The sequence below is a fragment of the Hipposideros armiger genome, unplaced genomic scaffold, assembly GCF_001890085.2.
Source record: "Hipposideros armiger isolate ML-2016 unplaced genomic scaffold, ASM189008v1 scaffold_466, whole genome shotgun sequence".
NCBI classification, from domain to species: Eukaryota; Metazoa; Chordata; class Mammalia; order Chiroptera; family Hipposideridae; genus Hipposideros; species Hipposideros armiger.
In genome coordinates this window covers 326233-346863 of record NW_017731816.1, presented here as the reverse complement: position 1 = coordinate 346863, position 20631 = coordinate 326233, and the positions used below count along the sequence as shown (strand labels likewise).

The 20631-nt window shown below is 50.6% G+C and overlaps 2 protein-coding genes across 2 annotated transcripts; one reads left to right on the top strand and one right to left on the bottom strand.

The window, feature by feature from the left end:
* The first annotated feature begins 11426 nt into the window (after positions 1–11426).
* On the top strand, positions 11427–15742 carry NCCRP1 (NCCRP1, F-box associated domain containing). The gene is made up of 6 exons (XM_019666258.1): positions 11427–11700; positions 12341–12403; positions 12489–12540; positions 13191–13286; positions 13857–13995; positions 14130–15742. Exons 1-6 carry the CDS (start codon positions 11451–11453, stop codon positions 14268–14270), a joined length of 741 nt encoding a protein of 246 aa, XP_019521803.1. The 5' UTR covers positions 11427–11450; the 3' UTR covers positions 14271–15742.
* Positions 15657–17244, bottom strand: SYCN (syncollin). Its single transcript, XM_019666259.1, has 2 exons — positions 16626–17244; positions 15657–15729 (listed from the first exon to the last, which is right to left on the bottom strand). Exons 1-2 carry the CDS (start codon positions 17018–17020, stop codon positions 15720–15722), a joined length of 405 nt encoding a protein of 134 aa, XP_019521804.1. The 5' UTR covers positions 17021–17244; the 3' UTR covers positions 15657–15719.
* Between the last annotated feature and the right edge of the window lie 3387 nt (positions 17245–20631).

Here is a 20631-nt window from a genome sequence, read left to right as displayed (position 1 = left end):
TTCTGTGCCAGGCCTTGAGCTGTGTGGTGCGGCTGCAACACTCAGCAGAACAGATATGGTGCAGGAGGCTCAAACTCTTACAGCCCCTGGGGCCAGGCGGGTGACATCTGGGAGCGGAGAAATGGCTGCACACATGCCTTTTTGAAGGTCAGTCACTTTTCAGGCCACGGTGGCCTGTGGGAACTTAGCCCCACGATGCCAAATGTTCTGATTTTTTTTCAAGAAATCCCCATTTTCATGTGAAAGCTTTTGAATCTTAAAGGTAGGCAACTCACTCAAAACATGTAACCATATTGTGTGGGCTGAGCAAAATCAAGGTAATAGCATTCATCAAGATCTTACTGTGTCCAGGGCTTTGCGGAGCTCCGAGTTCAACCCCTCTTCACCCTGTAGTGGGCTGAATGGTGCCCCCACCACCAAAAGCTAAGTCCCTGGGGAGCCTGTGAATGTGACCTTATTTGGAGAAAGGGTCTTTTGCAGATGTGATTAAGGATCTTGAGATGAGATGATTCTGGTTTCTCTGGATGGGCCCTAAATCCAATGACAAGTGTCATTAGAAAAGCAGAGGGAGATTTGAGATGCGCAGAGAAGGCCATGTGAGAACCAGGCAGAGACTAGTGATGTGGCAATGAGCCACACACATCCCGCACCACCAGAAGCCCGGAGAGGCAAAGAAGGGTTCCTCCCTAGATTTTAGGGGGAGCGCGGCCCTACTGACACCTTGACTTCAGACTTTGGCCTCCAGAACTGTGAGAGAATACATTTCTGTTGTCTTAACCAAGTCTGTGGCAATTCCTTGTGACAGCCACAGGAAATGAATACAACCCTCCTAGCAGCCCTCTGAGGAGGCACCTTCCTTGTCCCATTTTACAGCTGGAAGACTGAGGGACAGAGGCACAAAGTCACCAACCAGGTCACACAGCAAGAAAGGGGTAGAGGCTGAGTTTGACCCTGAGCACTTGCCCACGATCACCATGCCACAGCCTCCTGAAGAGTGGGGCAGGGTTCCCTCCACTTCCTGCACCTGAGGACCACATGTCTGAACCGAAAAGGCTTAACCTTTGTCTTCTTGAGCAGCCAGTCAACTCCATTAAGTCCAACCCCCAAAAAGGGGACTCTGGAAGAGAGATGATTGCTCAAGGAGAAAACAGGGCTGAGAGGTGTTGGGGCTGAGGGGTGAGATGGGGCAGAAAATAGGGTCCTGGCCTGTGGTTTGGGGAGGTGGAGACAGCTCAGAGCCTTTGTCCAGAAGACCAGAGGCATCTGTAGAAGGTTGGGGTCCACTGGGTTAAACCAAGTTAAACTCCCTTTCTTCCTCCCTCTCTTCCCTATTTCTTTATCTCTGACTTTATCTGTTTTCTATCATCTAATCTTATTTAGTATTTGAACAGGTAACCTGAGCTCATGGCACAAAATGTACAAGATTCCAAGGGGGAAATTGCAATGTTCACCTCCTTCCCTCACTCTCCATTCTGGGCTCTCCACCCCCTCCTCAGAGGCAGCCACGGGTACAAGCTTCTTGTATCTCCTTCCAGAAATGCATGCATGTACCAGGAGACACCCACAGGCGTATACAGAGACATGCCCTACTTTGCACCGATGTTAGCATAATGTACACCTCCTTCTATGCCTTGCTTTTTTCTACCTAACATTGTATCTTGGTGGTTGGTCCCGGCTGGTACATAAGAAGCAAACTGTTAATGGCTGGGTACTATTCCATGGAGCATATGAAAGATGATTTATTGAAACCATGATTTATTGAACGTCCCTGTTGATGGCTGTTCAGGAAGCTGGTGGTGGTCTGCTGTTCTAATCAATGCCACGGTAGAGATCAGCATGTACTTTATATTTGGCACGTGGGCACATTTCTCCAGTATGCATACGCCTTGCCTCCTCCCCCGCCTTCCATAGGCCTCCCATCTGCCCTCTGCCAAGTAATACTTTCTGGGTATCTCTGACACTCCGGATCCTTCCCGGCTGTGGTCAACCCCACCTCAATCTCTGTAAGTCTCTTTCTGTCTCTATGCTTCAGCCTCTCTAGCTCTCTCTTCCTCTCTTTCTCTCTTTGTCTCTCAGTCTGTCTCTATGTCTCTTTGTCTCCCACCCTACCACCCTCCATCCCTCCTCCTCCCCTCTCTCTCCCCCGGCCCCTTCTCATTACCTTCCATCTTCCCCAACTCATTCCTGCCTCTCTATCGCCCCCTGCAGGGTGAAGCTGATTCACAGCACCCCCCACGCCCCACCCCTGGGGTTTATATTGGGGGAGGCAACGCCCAACCAAGCCCCCTTTTCTCCCACCCTCAGCTCCCTCCTGACCTGGCTGGGTTTTCCCATTGCCCGCAGCCCTGGTAGAGGCCCCACCACCTGCTCCTCCAAGCCCCAGTGGCCATCCTCCAGGACCCCTGCTTTTCTCTATACAGAGGGGGCCAAAAGAATGCACACACATTTTAAGAAAGGAAAAAACTATTGAAATTACGCTGATGGTAACCACTTTGAGCGCTTCGTGTAACTGCAGAAGTCAAATGTGACTTGTTTTCATCTTTTGTAATCGGTATATATTATTACAATTTTAATACAGTTTTTTCCTTTCTTAAAATGTGCATACATTTTTTTTTGGCACCTTCTGTATACATGAGCCAGAGTGAGCCTGGGGACATGCTGACACTCCTGGGGCTGATACTGGCTTTGCAGTAGGGATGGTGAGAGCTAAACACGGGGGTGCTGGACCCGGCTCCTTGGCTAGACAGAGCCTCATCCTCCTGCCTGGGGCTGGGCCTTCTTGCCCTCCTGCTCAGAGAAAACCACCAGTCTGTGTCAGCCCTGAGCTGAGGACAGATAACAAACAAACCTGCCCAAGGCCCTGCCCTGGTGTGGCTGACATTCTCACGGGGTGACACAGTTCACATACTCATACGTATTTACAAATCACACTAAGTTTAAGAATGAAAGAACAGTGTGGCAATAGGAAGTGGCAGGGGACAGCCCAGATTGTTGCTGATGTACCAACAGGAAACAGTCGCCATGATACATTGTTAGGTAGAAAAAAGCCAGAAGGGTGTGTGCATTATGAAGGGGGGATCCCTGAACAGAGATGAAGGCAGCAATGGAGGCACAGAGGGGAAGGCCTCGCAGGCAGAAGGAGCAGGATGTGCAAAGGCCCTGAGGTGGAAGGAATTGGTAGGTCAAGGACCAGCAAGACTGTGGGACACCGTGAGGGCGGGGAAGAGTGTGGGCCACCTCAAGTAGCACTGCAGGGAAGAGTTAGCCCTGTTTTATAGATGGGCAACTAAGGAAGTCCTTTGCCCAAGGACACATGGGTCAGGGAGGGGACTATTGCTCAAGTAGCTTTATTCTCCTAACCACTAGGACAGTGGTTCTTAGTGAGGGATCCCAAACTAACAGGATCAGCATCAGTTCTCGGGCCCCACCCCAGAGCTACAGAATCAGAAACGGGGTGGGAGCGGCCGTGTGGAGCCCGGCAGCCTGTGGTTAACAAGCCTTCTAGAGGATTCTAACATGTGCTCAGATTTGAGAACCACTGAGCCAGGCTCACCTGCCTCCCCAAGCTTTGCTCCTGCTCTCTGAGGGATCCCTGTCCACCATGGGTTGAATGGTGGTCCCCAAAATGATATGTCCACATCCTAATCCCCAGAACTCATGAATGCTACCTCCTATGAAAAAAGTGTCTCTGTAGACATAATTAGGTTGGGGACCTGAGGTGAAGACGTCATCCTGGATTACCCGGGTGGGTCCTAAATTCAATGACAAATGTCCTTACAAGATTGAGGGAGAGGGAAATTTGAGAGTGGAGGCAATGGGACCACAGAGGCAGATATTGGAGTGACGCGGCCACAAGCCACGGAGTGCTGGCAGCCACCAGAAACTGGCAGAGGTGAGGAAGATTTCTCCCCTAGAGGCTCCAGAGGAAGTGTGGCCCTACCAACACCTTCATTTTGGACTTTTGGCCTCCAGAACTGTGAGAGAATAAACTGCTGTTTTATGCCACCAAGTTTGTGCTAATTTGTTGTGGCAGCCACAGGGAACGAATCCACTGTCTGATGGGGGAGACAGAGCAACAGCTGAAGCATGACCTCCCACCTGCAACAGGAGACAGAGCCCACCAGCTTCTCTGTCACAGCATCTGGCATGGGCTTCATCTGTCCTCTTCCTGAGAGCTCTGAATCTTCTTGTGAATGGAATTTGGAGCTGCTGGGCGACTCAATGACTTAGAAATTGAGCTGCAAACCAGAATCTGATCTGAGGCCTCTAGGGAGCCAGGAAGGGTTGCTGCAGAGAGGCGCCGTGGCCAGATGGCTTGGGAGGAGGGATCATCCTGGAAGTCAGATACTAGGATAAGAAGCTTGGACCCTAACCTAGGCCACCCTCCCTGGGGATGCAGACTCTGGTACCAGACTGCCGATGTTTAAATCCCAGGTCTGCCACTTCCTGGCCGTGTGACCTTGGACAAGTTCACTTCACCTCTCTGTGGCTCAGTTTCCCTATCTGTAAAGTGGGTTTAATGACAATACCTCCATTAGCGGGCACATTTGGTTCATACGCACAAAACACATAGACTAGCGCCTGGCACACAGTAAGCTCTCCACAATTGCTATCATAGGCAAATCTCATCTTACTGCGCTTCGTTTTTTTTTTTTTAAAGATTTTTATTGGGGAATTGGGGGGATGGGAACAGTGCTGGGGGAATTGGGGGAAGGGGAACAGACAAGTTGCTGTCGTTTTGTTCTTCAGTCTAGTTGTGGAGGACGTTGCTTCACTGGCCCAAGTTGGCACCATCATTGCGCTCTTCCCGGGCAAGGCAGATCAGTCGCCGGCTTCTGGAGGGCCGTTCACGCTGGCTGCTGGCGACTCACGGCAGCCCAGCTCCAGGTTGAGCTGTTGTTCAGCATCTTAGCTGTAGAGGGCAGTGTCACTGGCCCTCATATGTGGGATCCGAACCGGGGTCCTCTGGCGTCCCAAGCTAGTTCTTAACCATCACGCCACTCGGCCGGCCCTGCACTTCGTTTTTTTTAATTGCACGTTGCTTTATTGTGCTTCACGGATGTTGTGTGTTTTTACAAATCGAAGGCAAGACCCTTTACCAGCGAAAAGGTCATGACTTCCTTTATTATGACGCTCACTTTATTGTGGTGGTCTGGAACCGAACACACAATATCTCTGAGGTATGCCTGTATTGTTGTTTTTATTACCTCATTCAGCTCCTCGGCTGTCCATGTGGGGATGCTTACCGGATTTGTGTGTTAGCCCTGACCTCTCTCTCATCTAGCTACGCCCTGGCATGGCCCCTCTGGAAGTCCAGGACTTAATACATCTGTGACGGAATGCTTGCTTTCTTGCCCCTCCTCCATGTTTCTGGCCTCCATCTTCCCCTCTCTGCAAATGGTGCCACCTTCTGCCCCTTGCTGAAACCCTCAAGGCCAATCAAGCCTTTCTTCTCTGTCTCCAGAAGAGATCCTGAATCTGTCCTCTGCCAGCCACTCCATGGTCTCACCCTGGTCCCATCCACCTTCATCTCCCTTCTTGCTGTCTCCCTATCCCCTCCCTACCCTCACTCAGCCCAAGATCAGTTATATCTACTCATTTCCCAGCTGAAACCTTCCCCATAGTTTCACTTAGAAATTATTACACTTAGAAAAACCTTACACAGCTGCCCCAATCCTCTCTCTGACTTCATCTCCCCTCCTACTCTCCTCTCCAGCCACACTGGTCCCACTGTTTTTCTCCTAACGCACCAAGCTTGGTCCCACCTCAGGGCTTTTGCATTTGTTCTTTCCTCTGCCTGGACATGCTCCTCCCCTAGCTCTTTGCGCAGCTAACTCCTTAGCCTTCTTCAGGTCTCCCTCAAATGTCACCTCCTCCAAGAGGCTCTCCCTGGCCAGCCAAGTGGCTCAGTTGGTTAAGAGAGTGAGCTCTGAGCAACAGGATCGCTGGTTTGATTCCCACATGGGCCACTGAGCTGTGCCCCAGCTGAGCTGCCAACAGGTGGCAGGATGGCTCAGCTGGTGAGAGCACATGCTCCTAACAACAAGGTTGCTGGTTCGACTCCCTCATGGGATGGGGGGCTATGCCCACCTGCAACTAAGACTGAACGCGGCACCTTGAACTGAGCGGCCACGAGCTGCTGCGAGGTGTTGACGAGCGGCCGGATGGCTACTGGACTTGGAGCTGAGCTTGCTGCGCCCTCCACAACTAAGATTGAAGGACAACAACTTGGCTGTTCCCCTTCCCCAATTTCCCAACACTGTTCCCGTTCCCCAATTCCCCAATAAAATCTTTAAAAAAAAAAAAAAAAAGAAGCTCTCCTTGACCACCCCAGTTTCAACAGGCTTCCCACATGCTCCTCTTCTCTGTCATTACGGCCTTTTCTTCACCTTCAAAGTACTTAGTGCTGTTTGTCCATTAACTAGTTACTCGTTGACTTGTTGAAGCACATCCCTCCCTCCTTGAGGCCAGAAACCCTATGGGGGCAGGAATCTGTCTGTTCTTTTGCCATTATATCTCCAAAGCACAACTGTGGCAACTATGGATGCTTAATAAGCATTTTTTGAAAGAATAAGGAGTAGAAAGAACAATGGGAAACTCAGGATCCTTGTTTCTTTTATACAATTTTTTTTTTTAGAAAAGATAATACACACAAATGGTATAAAAGGTACAAAACACATAGAGTGAAAAGTCATTTTCCCCCCTTTTGTGTCCGGGCCACCACCTGATCACTACCCCAGAGGCTTTCTTGGGCCTCCTTTCAGATGTGTTATACAAATGCTTTTTCTTAGTTTTTTTTTTAATTCGCACATGAAGCCCACTGTTCTACATCTTGTTTTTTTCACGTAATAGACTTGCAGGTGTTTCCTTATTAGTATGTAGAGAGTTGCTGTAGTGTTTTCATTTTGTTTTTTTATCGAGGTATTGTTTACGTACAACATTTTAAATGTACAGTCTGATGAGTTTTCACAAATGTCTATACCCATATAACTACCACCACAATTAAGACAGAATGTTTTTATCACCCCAGGAAGTCCATTCCCATGCCTCTTTGCAGTTCATTCCACCCCAGCCCAGGTTACCAACAACCTGCTCTCTTTGACTCTAGATTATTGTTGCCTTTTCCAGAATTTGATATAAATGGAATCACACAATATGTGCTCTTTTTTTTTTGCCTGGCCTTTGTCACTTTACATGACGATTTTTGTTTCGCCCGTGTGGTTGCATGTTTCGATACCTCAGGCCTTTTCCTTACTTAGAGTATTCCATGGTATGGATGGAGCAGCTACGTTACCCATTCACCTGTTGATGGGCATGTGTGTCATTCTGATTTGAAGTGAAAGCTGACCCTTGAACAACACAGGGATGAGGGGTGCCGACCCCCTCACAGTAAAAAAAATCTACATATAACTTCTGACTCCCCCAAAACTTAACTACTAATAGCCTTCTGTTGACCAGAAGCCTTAATGATAACATAAACAGTCAGTTAACACATATTTTGTAGGAGGTCGGACAATTAAGTTTGTGAACTCATCCTAGAAAAAGTGCTACATACCTCATTGCTGAATATCACTACAGTCACTTTCGAAGTACTTCCCTTGGGAAGCTATGCATTGATGCCAGCGCCTAGTCCTCGCTTCAAAGCAATTTTGGAACTCTTTTTCTGGAATGGCCATCAGAGCTGTCATCATATTAACCTTGATGTCCTGAATGTCATCAAAATGTCTTCCTTTCAATATTTATTTTATCTTCAGATAAAGAAAGAAGTCATTGGGGGCCAGATCAGGTGAGTAGGGAGGGTGTTCCAATACAGTTATTTGTTTAGTGGCTAAAAACTCCCTCGCAGACAGTGCCACGTGAGCTGGTGCATTGTCATGATGCAAGAGCCATGAATTGTTGGCGAAAAGTTCAGGTCGTCTAACTTTTTCACGCAGCCTTTTAAGCACTTCCAAATAGTAAACCTGGGTAACTGTTTGTCCAGTTGGTACAAATTCATAATGAATAATCCCTCTGATATCAAAAAAAGGTTAGCAACTTCGTTGCAACAAGTTTGCAAACTTGATTGTCAAACCTCATATGTTATATATACTAAATACTGTATTCTTACAATAAAGTAAGCTAGAGGAAAGAAACTTATTAAGAAAAGCGTAAGAGAAAATAATTTCCAGTATTTATTGAAAAAAACCCATGTATACGTAGACCAATGCACTTCAAACCTGTGTTTTTCAAGGGCCAACTGTATTACCAGAAAGCATGTGTGCAGGTCTTTGTGAGGACATATCCTTTCTCTTCTTGGAGCTAAATCCTAGGAGTGAAATCACTAGATTGTAGGGTGGGAACATAGTCGGTTTTGTAAGAAATTGTCAAATTGTTTCCCAACATGGTCACATCATCACTCATGCTTCTTAACATTTCATGACACGTGAAGGTGGCTTTGGGGAAGGGTGACATGTTGGCCACCCAGGCCTTGGCCTGTTCGGAAAATAACCTTTTGGAGGTCGAGTTCCCACACTGGGACCTTTAATGGAAGGTGGCGAGTTTGAGATCTAATGTTGAAAGCCACTTGGATTGACAGGGCCCCAGTTCAGTTCCTAGATCTCTCAGATTTAGGTAAAAAAAAATTTTCTCATAGTAGGAATGTGTAGGGTGGGGTGCTTCTTAAATTTTAGATTCTGGGGGCCAGAGGGACTAAATCAGACTCCTGGGAGGGGAGCTTGAAAATACATATTTTAAATAAGCCCCCTGGGTGGATCTGATGTTTGGGAACCTGTGAGTATAGGGATGTGGGTGAGAGGGCAGGGCATTCCAGGTGGAAAGAACTTCATGAGCAAAATCCCTGAGATGGGAGAGAACAGGTCACAGGGCAAGGACCAGGGCCTCGAATGCTAGCCAAAGAGCTGGGATTTTTCTCCTGAGGGCCCTGGGGAGCCTGGGGGGTTTACGTGGGGGAGTGAGTGGTTGGGTTTAGGCTTTCACAAGATCCCCCCTGGTTGCCGTGTGTGTGTGTGTGTGTGTGTGTGTGTGTGTGTGTGTGTGTGTGTGTGTGTGTAAACCATGGCAGGCCATGAGCAGGGAGAGGAGGGGGGTTGATTTCCACTTTGCAGACCCGCCCCTCTCGTTATTTTTAGGCCTCTGGCTTCTGGCCACTCCCTGCCCTGGATTCTAACCTGAGGATAGCTCTGACTCCACTCACCACACTCTTGCTCTGGTTCTTCCCCTTCCTTCTCCTCCTCCTCCTCCTCCTCCTCCAATGAGGACAGGTAGGCAGGTAGCTAGATGCAGGTGTGGGTTTGTACGCTTGTTGTTGGGGGAGGGGGGGAGTGTCTCCAGTTGTGCAATTGTGCATGTGTTGAGGGCTCTGCGGGTATTTGGATATCTCCTGGGGACTTCCGGGTGCATTAGGGCTAGGCTCTGGTATGCATTAGCTGGATTTTCCCCTCCCATGGGACCTTCCTGCCCCCCAGGATCCTGGCTAATTCCTGAATTTCCCACAAGTGATTTCACCTCTCTTGCCTCTGATCTGTGAATGGAGGTACTATTACCAGTTCCCACCTCCTGGAGTTATTGTGAAGTTCAGTGAGTTAAAGATAGACAGTAAATATGATATTATCTTCTGTCTGCTTCTGTGGGAGCCAGTGTTTCTCCCCAGAGGCGAGTCGAATCTGTGTCCTTGTGTATCTCATCTGAGACTCTGTGTATCCAACTTGCCACATACCAGCTGTGTAACCTCACGTGGGTTACTAGACCCCTCTGCATCTCAGTTTCCTCATCTGCAAAATGGGTATAACAATAGTATCTATTTCCTAGGGAGGATGTATTAATTGAATTAACTACCCCACCTAAAGAACTTTGGACAATGCCTGGCACACCGGCAGTCCTCAGATACACTAGCATCATCACTGAGGTGTGAGCTCAACTTCGAGTACCTGCAGCATGAGTCTCTCTGAGAATCTGGGGCAGAAAGCGCCTGTGGAAGCCCGTGGGGTTATCTGGGGGTGGTAAGGGACCAGGCCCGTGAGGGCGGCCTCTTTTCTCATCTGTGAAATGGGGTAACAATAGTACCCCACACAGGGTTGGTGTGCAGGTGAGACAGGGCTGGAGGGCATCCAGCAGCACACAGCTGTATACCGTTTGCTGTTACCTTTCCTTTAGAATTAGCAGCACCTTCCTTCTTGTCGTCTTAAAGGATGAGATGAACTTGTAAGCACTTAGACCAGCACCTAGATAGCAGAAAGCACTCACTGTGGTGGTTGTAACCTGTGTGGAACTCTGCGCCTGTGCTATCCTGGGCCAGGTGTGGGATGTGGCGTGGCCATCTGGCTCTACAGGTTTCTCCGCCACCCCACTTCCTCCGCACCCCGACCTCCTGTTCCCACCATTGCCCCATCCCTCACTCCAAACTCTCTGTGACCTCTGAGAAAAGAGGGTTTGGCAGCCTGTGCTGTCTGCCCCAGCCCCAGGTAGGGATACAGGCACCCCCAAAATCCAGGCAAGGTTGCTGCTTTCCTCCCAGCTGCTATCTTAGTGTCTCCCTGGAGTTCCCCATCTCTGTGACTCTCAATCTCTGGCTCTGGGTCTCTCTCTGCGCTCCAACCCCCCCACCCCCATCATTGGTTTCTAGAGCAGGAAATGTCAGGGTCCCAAGGGTGTGTCCCAGGTGAGGACAGAGGAGGAAGTAGCAGAAGCAGGATCTCACCCCTCTACCCCCCACCGCCTCTGCTGGGGTGGGGGGGTCTTCATTAATAAACCTCTTAATCTTGCTAGGCCCGATCTTAATGAGGTGGATGAGCCTCATTAGAGAGCAGGGAGCCCTGGTATTAGTTTATTTGTCACACCCCTCTCCCAGGCCAGTGCCTGGGATCTCAGCTGGCCCTGGGGAAACTGGGGCAGGAGGCTTGGGAAATTGAGGAAGGGTTGGGGCCCTGGGCTCCTGGGTCTGAGGGGGGAGGGGGCTGGAGGTCTGAGTTCCTGGGTCTGAGGGGAATGTCTCCCTCCCAAGGGAAAGAAATTGAAAAGAGGAACAAATAATAGCTGTTATTTATTGAACACCTACTATGTGCAAGCCAGGCGGCCAGTTCCTGTCCTATGTGTTTAATGAGCATTTTCTCTAACGACTAACCCTGTTTACAGGGCAGGAAACTGAGGCCCAGAAAGACAGGACCTGGGCTCCTGGGTCTGAGGGAGGAGAGGCTGGGGGACCTGGACTCCTGGGTCCTGAAAGAGAGGACCTGGACTCCTGGGTCCTGAAAGAGAGGACCTGGACTCCTGGGTCTGTGGGAGGAGGGCCTGGAGGCCCAGTTCTTTCCCTCAATACACTCATCTTAAATGACACCCGGAGCGCCCCGCCCCCTTCCGCCCCCAGTTAACCCAAACCCAGAGGAGGAGCTGGGACAGTCGCCCAGACCCGACGGATGGAGGAGGTGCGGGACCGACACGCACTTGGCGGCGAGATGGAGACCGGGGAGCCCACGAGTCCCCAGGAGCCGCCGTCGCCGCCGTCGCTGCCGTCGCCATCGGCCCCGGAGAGCCCTGGGCTCCCCACGCTGGAGCAGCCATCGGAGGCCCACGCGCGGCAGCTGCTGCTGGAGGAGTGGAGGCCGCCGGGCGGGAGCCTGCAGCTGCCACCGGGTCTCACCTGGAAACTGCTGTTCCTGAGGCGGCCGCTCTACCGCAACTTGCTCCGCTCGCCCAACCCCGAAGGTGCGGACCGCGGAGCCCCGGCGCGGCGCTGCCACAGGCTCGTGTCTTCCCCCACGCTCCCTGTTGCGAGCGCCTGGGAGGGCAGTCACCACATTTCAGTCTCTTTCTGAAAGTCAAGGGGACATCAACCCTCACCCAGACGGTCCGTTTCCTTGTCTCTCTCTCTCTGTTTCTATCTCTGTCTCTTTGTTTCTCTGTGTCTCTTTTTCTGTTGTGTGCCTCTCCCTGTCTCCTTGCGTCTTTTTGTCCCGCGCTGCATCCCTGTGTCAGTCTCTATATCATGCGCCTCTATCTCTCCCTGTGTCGCTTTGTCTCACCCTGGATTTCTCCTTCCCTCCCTCCCTCTCTCTCCCTCTGCCCATATGCGAAGTCCCTTCCTCCTGGAGCCCCTCTTTGTCCCTGTCTCTAGCATACCAGAACACCCTCCTCCTCCCCCCTCCAGGCACGGTCCCTTTCCCCCAGGACATTCTCAGCGCTTTCCTTGGGCCCTGACTCATTCAGCCCAGCCAGGCTGCTCTGGCCTGGCAGGTGGGGCACAGATTCCTTCCCTTCCAGAGGAGCCCTGGGGGGGAGGGGGCCGGGAGGATGTGGAGAGGGGCAGCTTCAGCCCATCTGAGGCTCCATCACCTGCCCATTTCAGGCATCAACATTTATGAGCCAGCACCGCCTACTGGTCCCACACAGCAGCCCCTGGAGAGGCTGGGTGAGTGCTGAGTGGCTGGGCCTAAGGGGAGGGGGTGGTGCTGGAGAATGGGCACTGTCTAACTCTTTGCTCCTCCACCTGGCAGGCAACTTCCAAGGGTGGTACATCAAGACTGAGAAGCTGCCACAGAACCTCAGGTGAGTGGCTAGGACCAGTGTGGCCTGCGTTTGATTCCCTCCTCCAGCCTTCATTGCTGTGGGACCTGGAGAAACTGACTTTGCCTCTCTGGGCCTCAGTTTCCCACTCTGTAAACAGGGTCAGTCGTCAGAGAGAATGCTCATAAAACACCTAGGACAGGGACTGGCCGAGCCTGGCTTGCACATAGTAAGTGTTCAATAAATAGCAGCTATTATTTGTTCCTCTTTTCCGTTTCTTTCCCTGGGAGGGAGACATTCCCCTAGGCCTCCATCTGTCTAGATGAAACCAAGCCCTGCTTCTGCATGGTGGGTGAGATGGTATCACTCAGGAGCTCAGAGTCATACACGCCCCAGATTGGGAGCCCGGCTCTGCCACTTCTTTGCTGCTTGATCTTGAGGAAGTGACTTACCTTCTTGAGCCTTGGTTTCTCCACCTGCAACACAGGATTCAGAATGCATCACCCTCCCAGGGGATAGTGGGAACCGAGACTGTAAGGTGCCAAGTGAACACTCAGCACCCATACGTAGGTACCCTCATATGAGGATGCTATAATCAGGGTTTCCTGCTCCCTGGGGTCAGACCAACCTGGGAGATGCCCAAGAATGTTAGCAGCTTCCATAGCCCGCCTCCCCTGTGCTCTCTCTCACAGCTGGACTGTGAAGCAGCAGTGTGTGAATTTGCTGGTCGAGGGCCTGTGGGAGGAGCTGCTTGATGATGAGCAGCCAGACATCACGGTCATGGACTGGTATGTGCCTCTGCCCCACCAGGTTGCACACAGGTGCTCCCCAAAGCACCAGATTCACCCTGTGCTCCCCTTTGGTCTGGGCTCCTCACAAGGACCCTCCTGCCACTGCAGGATCCAGCCCTGCCCACCTCTCTGGCCTCTTCTCTCTGACACTCAGTTTTTGAGATGTGCCAGGTCCAACGCTATTCCTTCCTCCTTACATGCTTATTGCCCTCTGTGCTTGAGACAAACTCCTCCTCATCCCTTAAGAATCAGTTACACATGGCTCCACCAGGAAGCCTTCCCTGACCACCCCTCAGCTGGGTCAGAGGCGTTATGCTACAGTGCCCGGGACTTCCCCCATCCTGGCCCTGACCATTTCTGATGGTCACTGCCTGGTGACAGGCCTTATGAATCCCATGAGGGCAGGGCGTGGGTTATCTTGATCACTGCTGTGTTACCAGCACCACCCAGCCCAAGTGAACAGAGTGGGGTGCCAGTGAGTGTGTGCTGAATGGCGACTAGGGTTAGAGGTTGGGGTCAGGATGTTTGGGCTATGGTGGCAGCTGAAGGCCTGGACCCCACCCCTAGGTTCGAGGACAGCCGGCTGGACGTGTGTGTCTATGAGCTGCATGTCTGGCTGCTGGCAGCTGATCGCCGCACAGTCATTGCACAGCACCATGTGGCCCCCCGGACCTCATGGAGAGGTTCCCCGGGCCACTGGGTCCAGGTGAGACTCCCTTCCCCAACCACTACTCCCAGACTTGTGTTTATATCCCAAGACCTCACAGAGGGAAAAGGGAGGAGAGCAAGTCTCATAGGTCCCTAATAAGGACCTCTTTCTAATCTCGGGTTCTACCACAGGTGTCCCATGTATTCCGCCAGTATGGCCCTGGTGTGCGGTTTGTCCACTTCCTACACAAGACAAAGAACCGGAGGGAGTCTGGTGGGCTGCGGCGGACAAGGGTGACTGACTCCTCCGTGTCTGTGCAGTTCAGGGAGTGACTGGCTGGCTCCAGGCCTGTTCTGACCCCTTGTCTCATCTATCCACCCCTTGACACCTCTCTTAGCCCTTAGCACTTCCTGGACCCTTAGCACCCCCTGACCCCTTAGTACCCCCCTAATCCTTAGAAGTCCTTAACCCTTAGCACCTCCTTGACCCTTTAGCAATGCCATGTTCTCTCAGCACTTTCCTGATGCTCAGTACTACCCTATTCCCTTCATGAGCTCTCAACTTCTCCCTAATCACTTGCCACCACCTAGGCCCCCTTGATCGTGCCTGGTCCTCGGCTTCTCATTTGACATATTCACACATCCTTGACTGGCTGACTCTTTGGCATTTCACCTGCACTCTCTGGGATCCGGAAGGGCAGGGGCCACCTCTTCCTGAGTCAGTGGGTACTCAATAAATCCTTGTTGACTGAATGAATCAATACATGTGCCCAAAGATGCTAAGTATTTCCCTGGTCTTTGCTCCTTAGAATTTCACTGAGTTCATAGCCCATTCACACATCCTCCAATCATGATCCTCCAGCACCTCACAGCCCCTCTACCTTTTGCGCCTCTTTTGACCTCTGATCTCTTCATCTCCACCTATCTCATTTCCCATATTTCTTAACTCTCGGAATCTCCCTGAATTCCTCTCCTCCTTCCATTCCCCAAGTTGTCATCCACCTAGAGCTGCCCCCATACCTTTTCTTCCCCCAAGACCCTCATTTCTGTTCTCTAACTCCCCCCGGGCCCCCAAACCCAGGTTTCCATGAAGGGCCCTCATCCCTGGGGGTGGGGGTGGGAAAAGACTGCAAATTCAAATTTGCAGAAATATGCAAATTTGAACTAAGGTGTCCTCCATGTGTTGGGGAGGGAAGGGTTGAAAGTATCTAACAACCCATAAGTCCTAGGCTATGGCCAGATCCCACATCAGACCCTTGCCCTAGTCTGGGGCAGGTCCTTGAAGGTCTCCTGCTGTCCCACGAGTGAATCCTGAGTCTGGAGGTACCTGGCAGGCCAGAACAGCTTGAGGAGTGGGGGGCACTCAGGGAAGGGCTATCTATCAAAAAGTGTGGGAAGCAGATCAGTGTTTAACAATCAGCCGGTACCATCGCCTGCTACCATGTCTTATGGATGTGTGTCTTTGTGCACACATAAATCCATGCCAGAATCTATGAGTGTGTCCCCATCTGCAGCATTGTCCCACTTACGGGCTGATCCACATCTGACTGCTCTGCTCTCTTCCGCATCCTGCCCCTATCCTGTGTGGACTTGGGTCCCAAGCACAATCAGATGGCAGACAGGGACGAGTTCATAAGAACTGTATTGCAGGGAAGGCAGGGTGGGGGGCAGGCAGAAAGCTCTCTCCTTTTGGTGCTCGGGGCCTTCAGCAGACCCCAGGGACAAGGCCAGATGTGGGGTTCAGCACTCTGGGGGGGTTGGAGATAAGGAACATCTGAGGCATCAGTAGCATCTGCAACAGAATAAAAAATTATCACCAAGGAAGGAGTGCCAGAGACTCAGAGATCCAGGATGTGGGGTTCTAGAAACTTGAAATAAGGTGGGGTGGGGGGGGCTGGGGCTGGGCTCCAACTTCAGGGGCTAGGTGTCCTAGCCTGGGAGTTTGGGGCTGGGGGCTCTTGGGGAAGAAGGGCAGGTGGGGTGGTTTTAGAAGGTGCTATGGCTAGATCTAGGGCCCTGGGGTCAATGAGATTGGACACATGAGTGCAGGGTGGACTCAGGGGCCTCCAAAGTTGGGTCTGGGGGCTCTAGAACTTTAACAGGGGCTCTGAGACTGGTTTCCAGGGCAGAGGCTCATCTAGAGGGTCTCTAGGTGGGTGGGGAGCATAAGGGCTAGATAGGGTGTTCCTACAACTGGGTCTGGGGTCTCGAGGTCTGGGAGCTCTGGGATCTGATGATTTGGGGGTGGGGGACTGGCTTTGGTTCTGGGGGCTCCAAGGTGAGGAGGTTGATGGCTCCCAATCCCCAAGCTAGGCTTTGCAACTCCAAAGTTAGTTGGCCCTCCCTGAAGAATGCAGCTGTTGGGTGGGTAGGCAGGTGGGGATTCAGGTAAGTTGGAACGGGTTTCTCCCAGAATGGAGTTCTCCCAGAATGGAGGGTGGGGGATTGGACCAGCTTCTGAGTCTGGGAATCCCAGAACTGGGTCTGAGAGGTCAGAAGGATATGGACTTGCAGGAGGGAGTGCGGGTGAGAAAGGCGACCTCCAGGACTGATTCTAGGGACTCCCAATTTGAGTCAGGGGCTCAGAGGTCTGGACAAGCACTGAGGGGCGGGTGGGGCTGGGGCCTGAGTGCTAAGTTCAGAGCTCTGAACACGGGTGTGCGCCCTGGGGCGCGGGCAGGAGGGCACCTGCAGTAGAGGGCGGAGATGGCGTTGGACCAGTGGCCAAAGATGCCCCGGCGGTATTCTTCAAGGCGCGGGTAGGCGCCTGCGGTGAACCTTCGCGTCTTGCCGCCCTTGCCTTTGCGGGACCACACAGTGAGCTCGCAGCGCTGGCCCACCACAACGGAGGAGACGATGTTCGTCCAGCTTTTAGGCAGGAAGGGCAGGTCGGTGCCCGGCGCAATAGACAGCTCGGCGCCCCCGCAGCAGTTCTCGTAGTAGGGGTCACTTTTGTCGAAGAGCTTGGCGCACGTCCGCGTCCCGTCGGGCTTCTTGAGTTCGGCAGCAGTTGGGCAGGCTCCTTGGATGCCAGGGATGGCCACCATGGCCAGGGCCAGGAGCATTGGGTACAGCTGAGACATGGTGACACTGGATGGGCCAACGAGGCCACTGCAAGCTTTTATGCGCCTGACCCGTGGGAAGGGAGAAGCTGCGAGATAAGGACTTGGGCAGGGCGCCCCCTCCCCCACGTGCAGGGAGACCTTCACAACCCCGATAGGAAACCCACAACCGATAAATACAAGACAGACAAATTTGTATAAACCTTAGCAACTTAAGATTTTATGCGGCAAACAACATTATAAAGAAAGTCAATAAACAGGACTTAATAGGACTTGAGGACGAGTCACTTGCAACGCAGAGGGTAACAGGGTGAATAGGTATAGGTAGGAAGAACTCAAAAGATTGACAAGGAATGCAACAACCCTCCTTCCCTATAAGGAGAGGCTGAGGGAGGGGAAAAGAGGAGGCGGGCTGAGCCTTCAGGAAGAAGAAGCTGGAGATGAGTGGGGCCCTGGAGGGGAAGGGTGGGGCAGAAAAGATTGGGTGGAGCTCCCCTCTCACACTCTCCCCTCAGGAGCAGATCTTCCTAACCAAGGTTGAAAACCCATAACCTGTGACCTATGAGCTAGACCTACTTGTATAGCCCTTAAAAGCCACTGCAAGGCAATGTACAAAAGGTTTGGGGGAAATAGCTATAACATATAAAGAGTGATTACAAATTGACAAGAAGATGTCAAACAACCCCCCACCTCACCCCCAACCCCAAGAAAATTAAGCCTAGGAGGGGGAGAGGGAGGCAAAGGGGAGGCTGCTACCGCTCCCTCACTATCACTCTCTAGGAGCCAGGAGATTTTCCAAAAGGTTGGAAATCTTGGATCTATAAAATAAAGAGTATCTATTGAAATGTATAAAGCTTTTGTATAGCAAAAAAAAATCCAACAAAAACCTAATCTGGGGGAAAATAGACAGTTCTTGTAACATGCAGTGAACACTTACCAATCAGTCAGCAGAAACGACGCAAGCCAAAGGAAAAATTAGGGAGCAATACAAGAAGGAGAGAGAGGCCGGGATCTCAGGGTGGGACAGGGCCCTGGGTATCTGGGAGCCTGGCCAAGGCCCTTCAGAGGCTCTTTGGAGTTCCTGGACTCCTGCCAGATGAGAACAGGGTCAAGAGTGTGGATGAGCTGCTCAGACAGACAGTAATTCAAGTCTGTGGCTCTGTGGGTGAGTCAAAGTCTGGGCCTCAGTTTCTTCATCTGTGAAATGGGTGATATTTTCTCCTACACTATAGGATGACTGTGAAGATTATAAGGGATAATAGAAAGTTTGAGGGTTGAAGGAACAGCCTATGCAGCCAAGCTGCCTGGGACCAAATCCTAGCTCCTCCATGAGCTTTTGCACATGCTTTTACCTCTGGGCCTCATGGAGACAACAGTGGTACCCACCGCAGAAGGAGTGAATGGATTAATCCACATAGCAGCACTTAACAGTAAGGCCCTCACTAAGTACCATAGGAGCATTTGCCATCATTATTATTACCCTTAGCATGGTACCTGGCACATGATAAGGGTTCAATAAACATAAACCAGCACAACACAACATCAACAATTTGCTATCACCCAAGGTCACTCAGCTAACCCTACTCCCTACTGTCCCCTCAGCTTCTGTCTTCTATCTTGACCAAGGTAATGGCAGTGGCTGGAAAGAGCCAAAGGCTGGAAACGTGGAAGTGGGTTCAAATTTTGACTCTATCATTTTCCTGAGTGACCTTGCTTACTGTGTGATCTTAAGCAAGTTAATTCACTTCTCTGAGCTTCAGTTTCCTCCTATCTTCAATGAGATAATAGAATATGATAATAGAAATAGAAAATGATAACATAAAATTATAAAGTAATTTATAACTAATATAATAAAATATTCATAAGCTGAACAATTCACATAATTCTTATTTATTAATATACTTAATATGTCATATTGAATAAAACAACAGCATAAATATAAATATGAGGTCTGACAATTAAGTTCACGAGCTCATCCTAGAAAAAGTACTACATACCTCATTGCTGACTATCACTATGGTCACCTTCGAAGTACTCCCCTTGGGAAACTATGCACCGACACCAGCACCTAGACCTCCCTTCAAAGCAATTTTGGAACTTTTGTTCTGGAATGGCCATCAGAGCTGTCGTTGTATTACTCTTAATGTCCTGAATGTCATCCACATGTCTTCCTTTCAATAACTCCTTTATCTTCAGGAAAAGAAGTCCTTGGGGGCCAGATAAGGTGAATAGGGAGGGTGTTTCAGTACAGTTATTTGTTTACTGGCTAAAAACTCCCTCACAGACAGTGCAGTGTGAGCTGGTGCATTGTCGTGATGCAAGAGCCATGAATTGTTGGCGAAAAGTTCAGGTCATTTTCATCTAACTTTTTCACACAGCCTTCTCAGCACTTCCAAATAGTAAACTTCATCAACTGTTTGTCCAATTAACATTGTTGCAACAAGTTCATGAACTTAATTTTGAGACCTTGTATAAAGCACAAAGTACAGTGCCCAGCATATGGTACAAGCTCAATGAGTAGGAGTTATTATGACTATTCTTATAATGATTCTGAGACTCTGGACTCTGGCCTCTGGCCTGGCCCTGCCCCAGACCAGACCTGGATCTTTCTCCCTCTTTTTCTCCCGTGACCCCATGAAATCTAATCTCCAGCTGCTAATTTCCCAGGGGGCCCCTTTGACCTCAGTGACACAGAGCCCCCACCCTCCCAGCTCTGCAAGGGCCTGGACTTGGATGGGGACAGGTAAGTGTAGCATGCTTGGACACAGTCACCTAGAGCCTGACCCACCCAGAGGGGCTCTGAGCTTCAAACATGGATGGCATCATGGGATAACAAGGAGGCCTAAGAGGAAGGCAGACCCAGGGACAGGAACACAGGACCCACTGGGCCACAGCACATAGCTAGCGTCAGAGAGGACCCATAGAGATCACAGCATCCCCAATCCAGGGACACACACACATGGGCGTGGGGTGGGATCCCTGTTCACACAGACAGCCACTGATGGTCACTGAATCTCATTGGTGAACTGTACCCATTGAGTATAGACAAATGCTCGATACACAGTCCCAGAGCAACACAGTCCCAGACAGTGTCCCCCACCAACAAACCCTCAACCACACCCACCCTACACCCCACAAAACTTCAAACTCGAAAATCCTGACATGCGTGCATGAGCACATGCATGGCGTCTTCATCCAGAAACAATTTTCTCACTGTTTATTAACACAAACTGGACAAATAATAGAAAAATAAATATCTCTTTATTACACTTTTTTTTTTCAAATGGAAGAATGTCCTGCCCTTGAGGAACCCATGAGCCCTTGAGAAAGCCAGACAGTAAATCAATAATTCGAGCACAGTGTGAGAAGAGTTATAACAGAGGTATTTCAAAGGACTCTGGGAATGCAGTGGGAAGAATAGCAGGTTGTTTTTTTTTAATCCGCTGATATATTCTGATTCGTATAATAATAATTAAAAAAAATCCTCTTTTCAGAGCTCACAACCTTGATTCGACATTTTTCACCAGACAATAAAAAAGGAGATTGGTATACATGTGAAATTGCCACTAGAAGAAAGGAGAAAGTATTAGTCTTAATCAGGGTAGTACTTGAACATAAACAACATTATAGGT

Bases quoted from the DNA above. Each gene is read 5' to 3' on its own strand.
- NCCRP1 (XM_019666258.1), top strand. From the start codon at position 11,451: ATGGAGACCGGGGAGCCCACGAGTCCCCAGGAGCCGCCGTCGCCGCCG. The intron at 11,701-12,340 runs GTGCGGACCGCG...TGCCCATTTCAG, and splicing joins CCGCTCGCCCAACCCCGAAG to GCATCAACATTTATGAGCCA. The intron at 12,404-12,488 runs GTGAGTGCTGAG...TCCACCTGGCAG, and splicing joins GCAGCCCCTGGAGAGGCTGG to GCAACTTCCAAGGGTGGTAC.
- SYCN (XM_019666259.1), bottom strand. From the start codon at position 17,020: ATGTCTCAGCTGTACCCAATGCTCCTGGCCCTGGCCATGGTGGCCATC.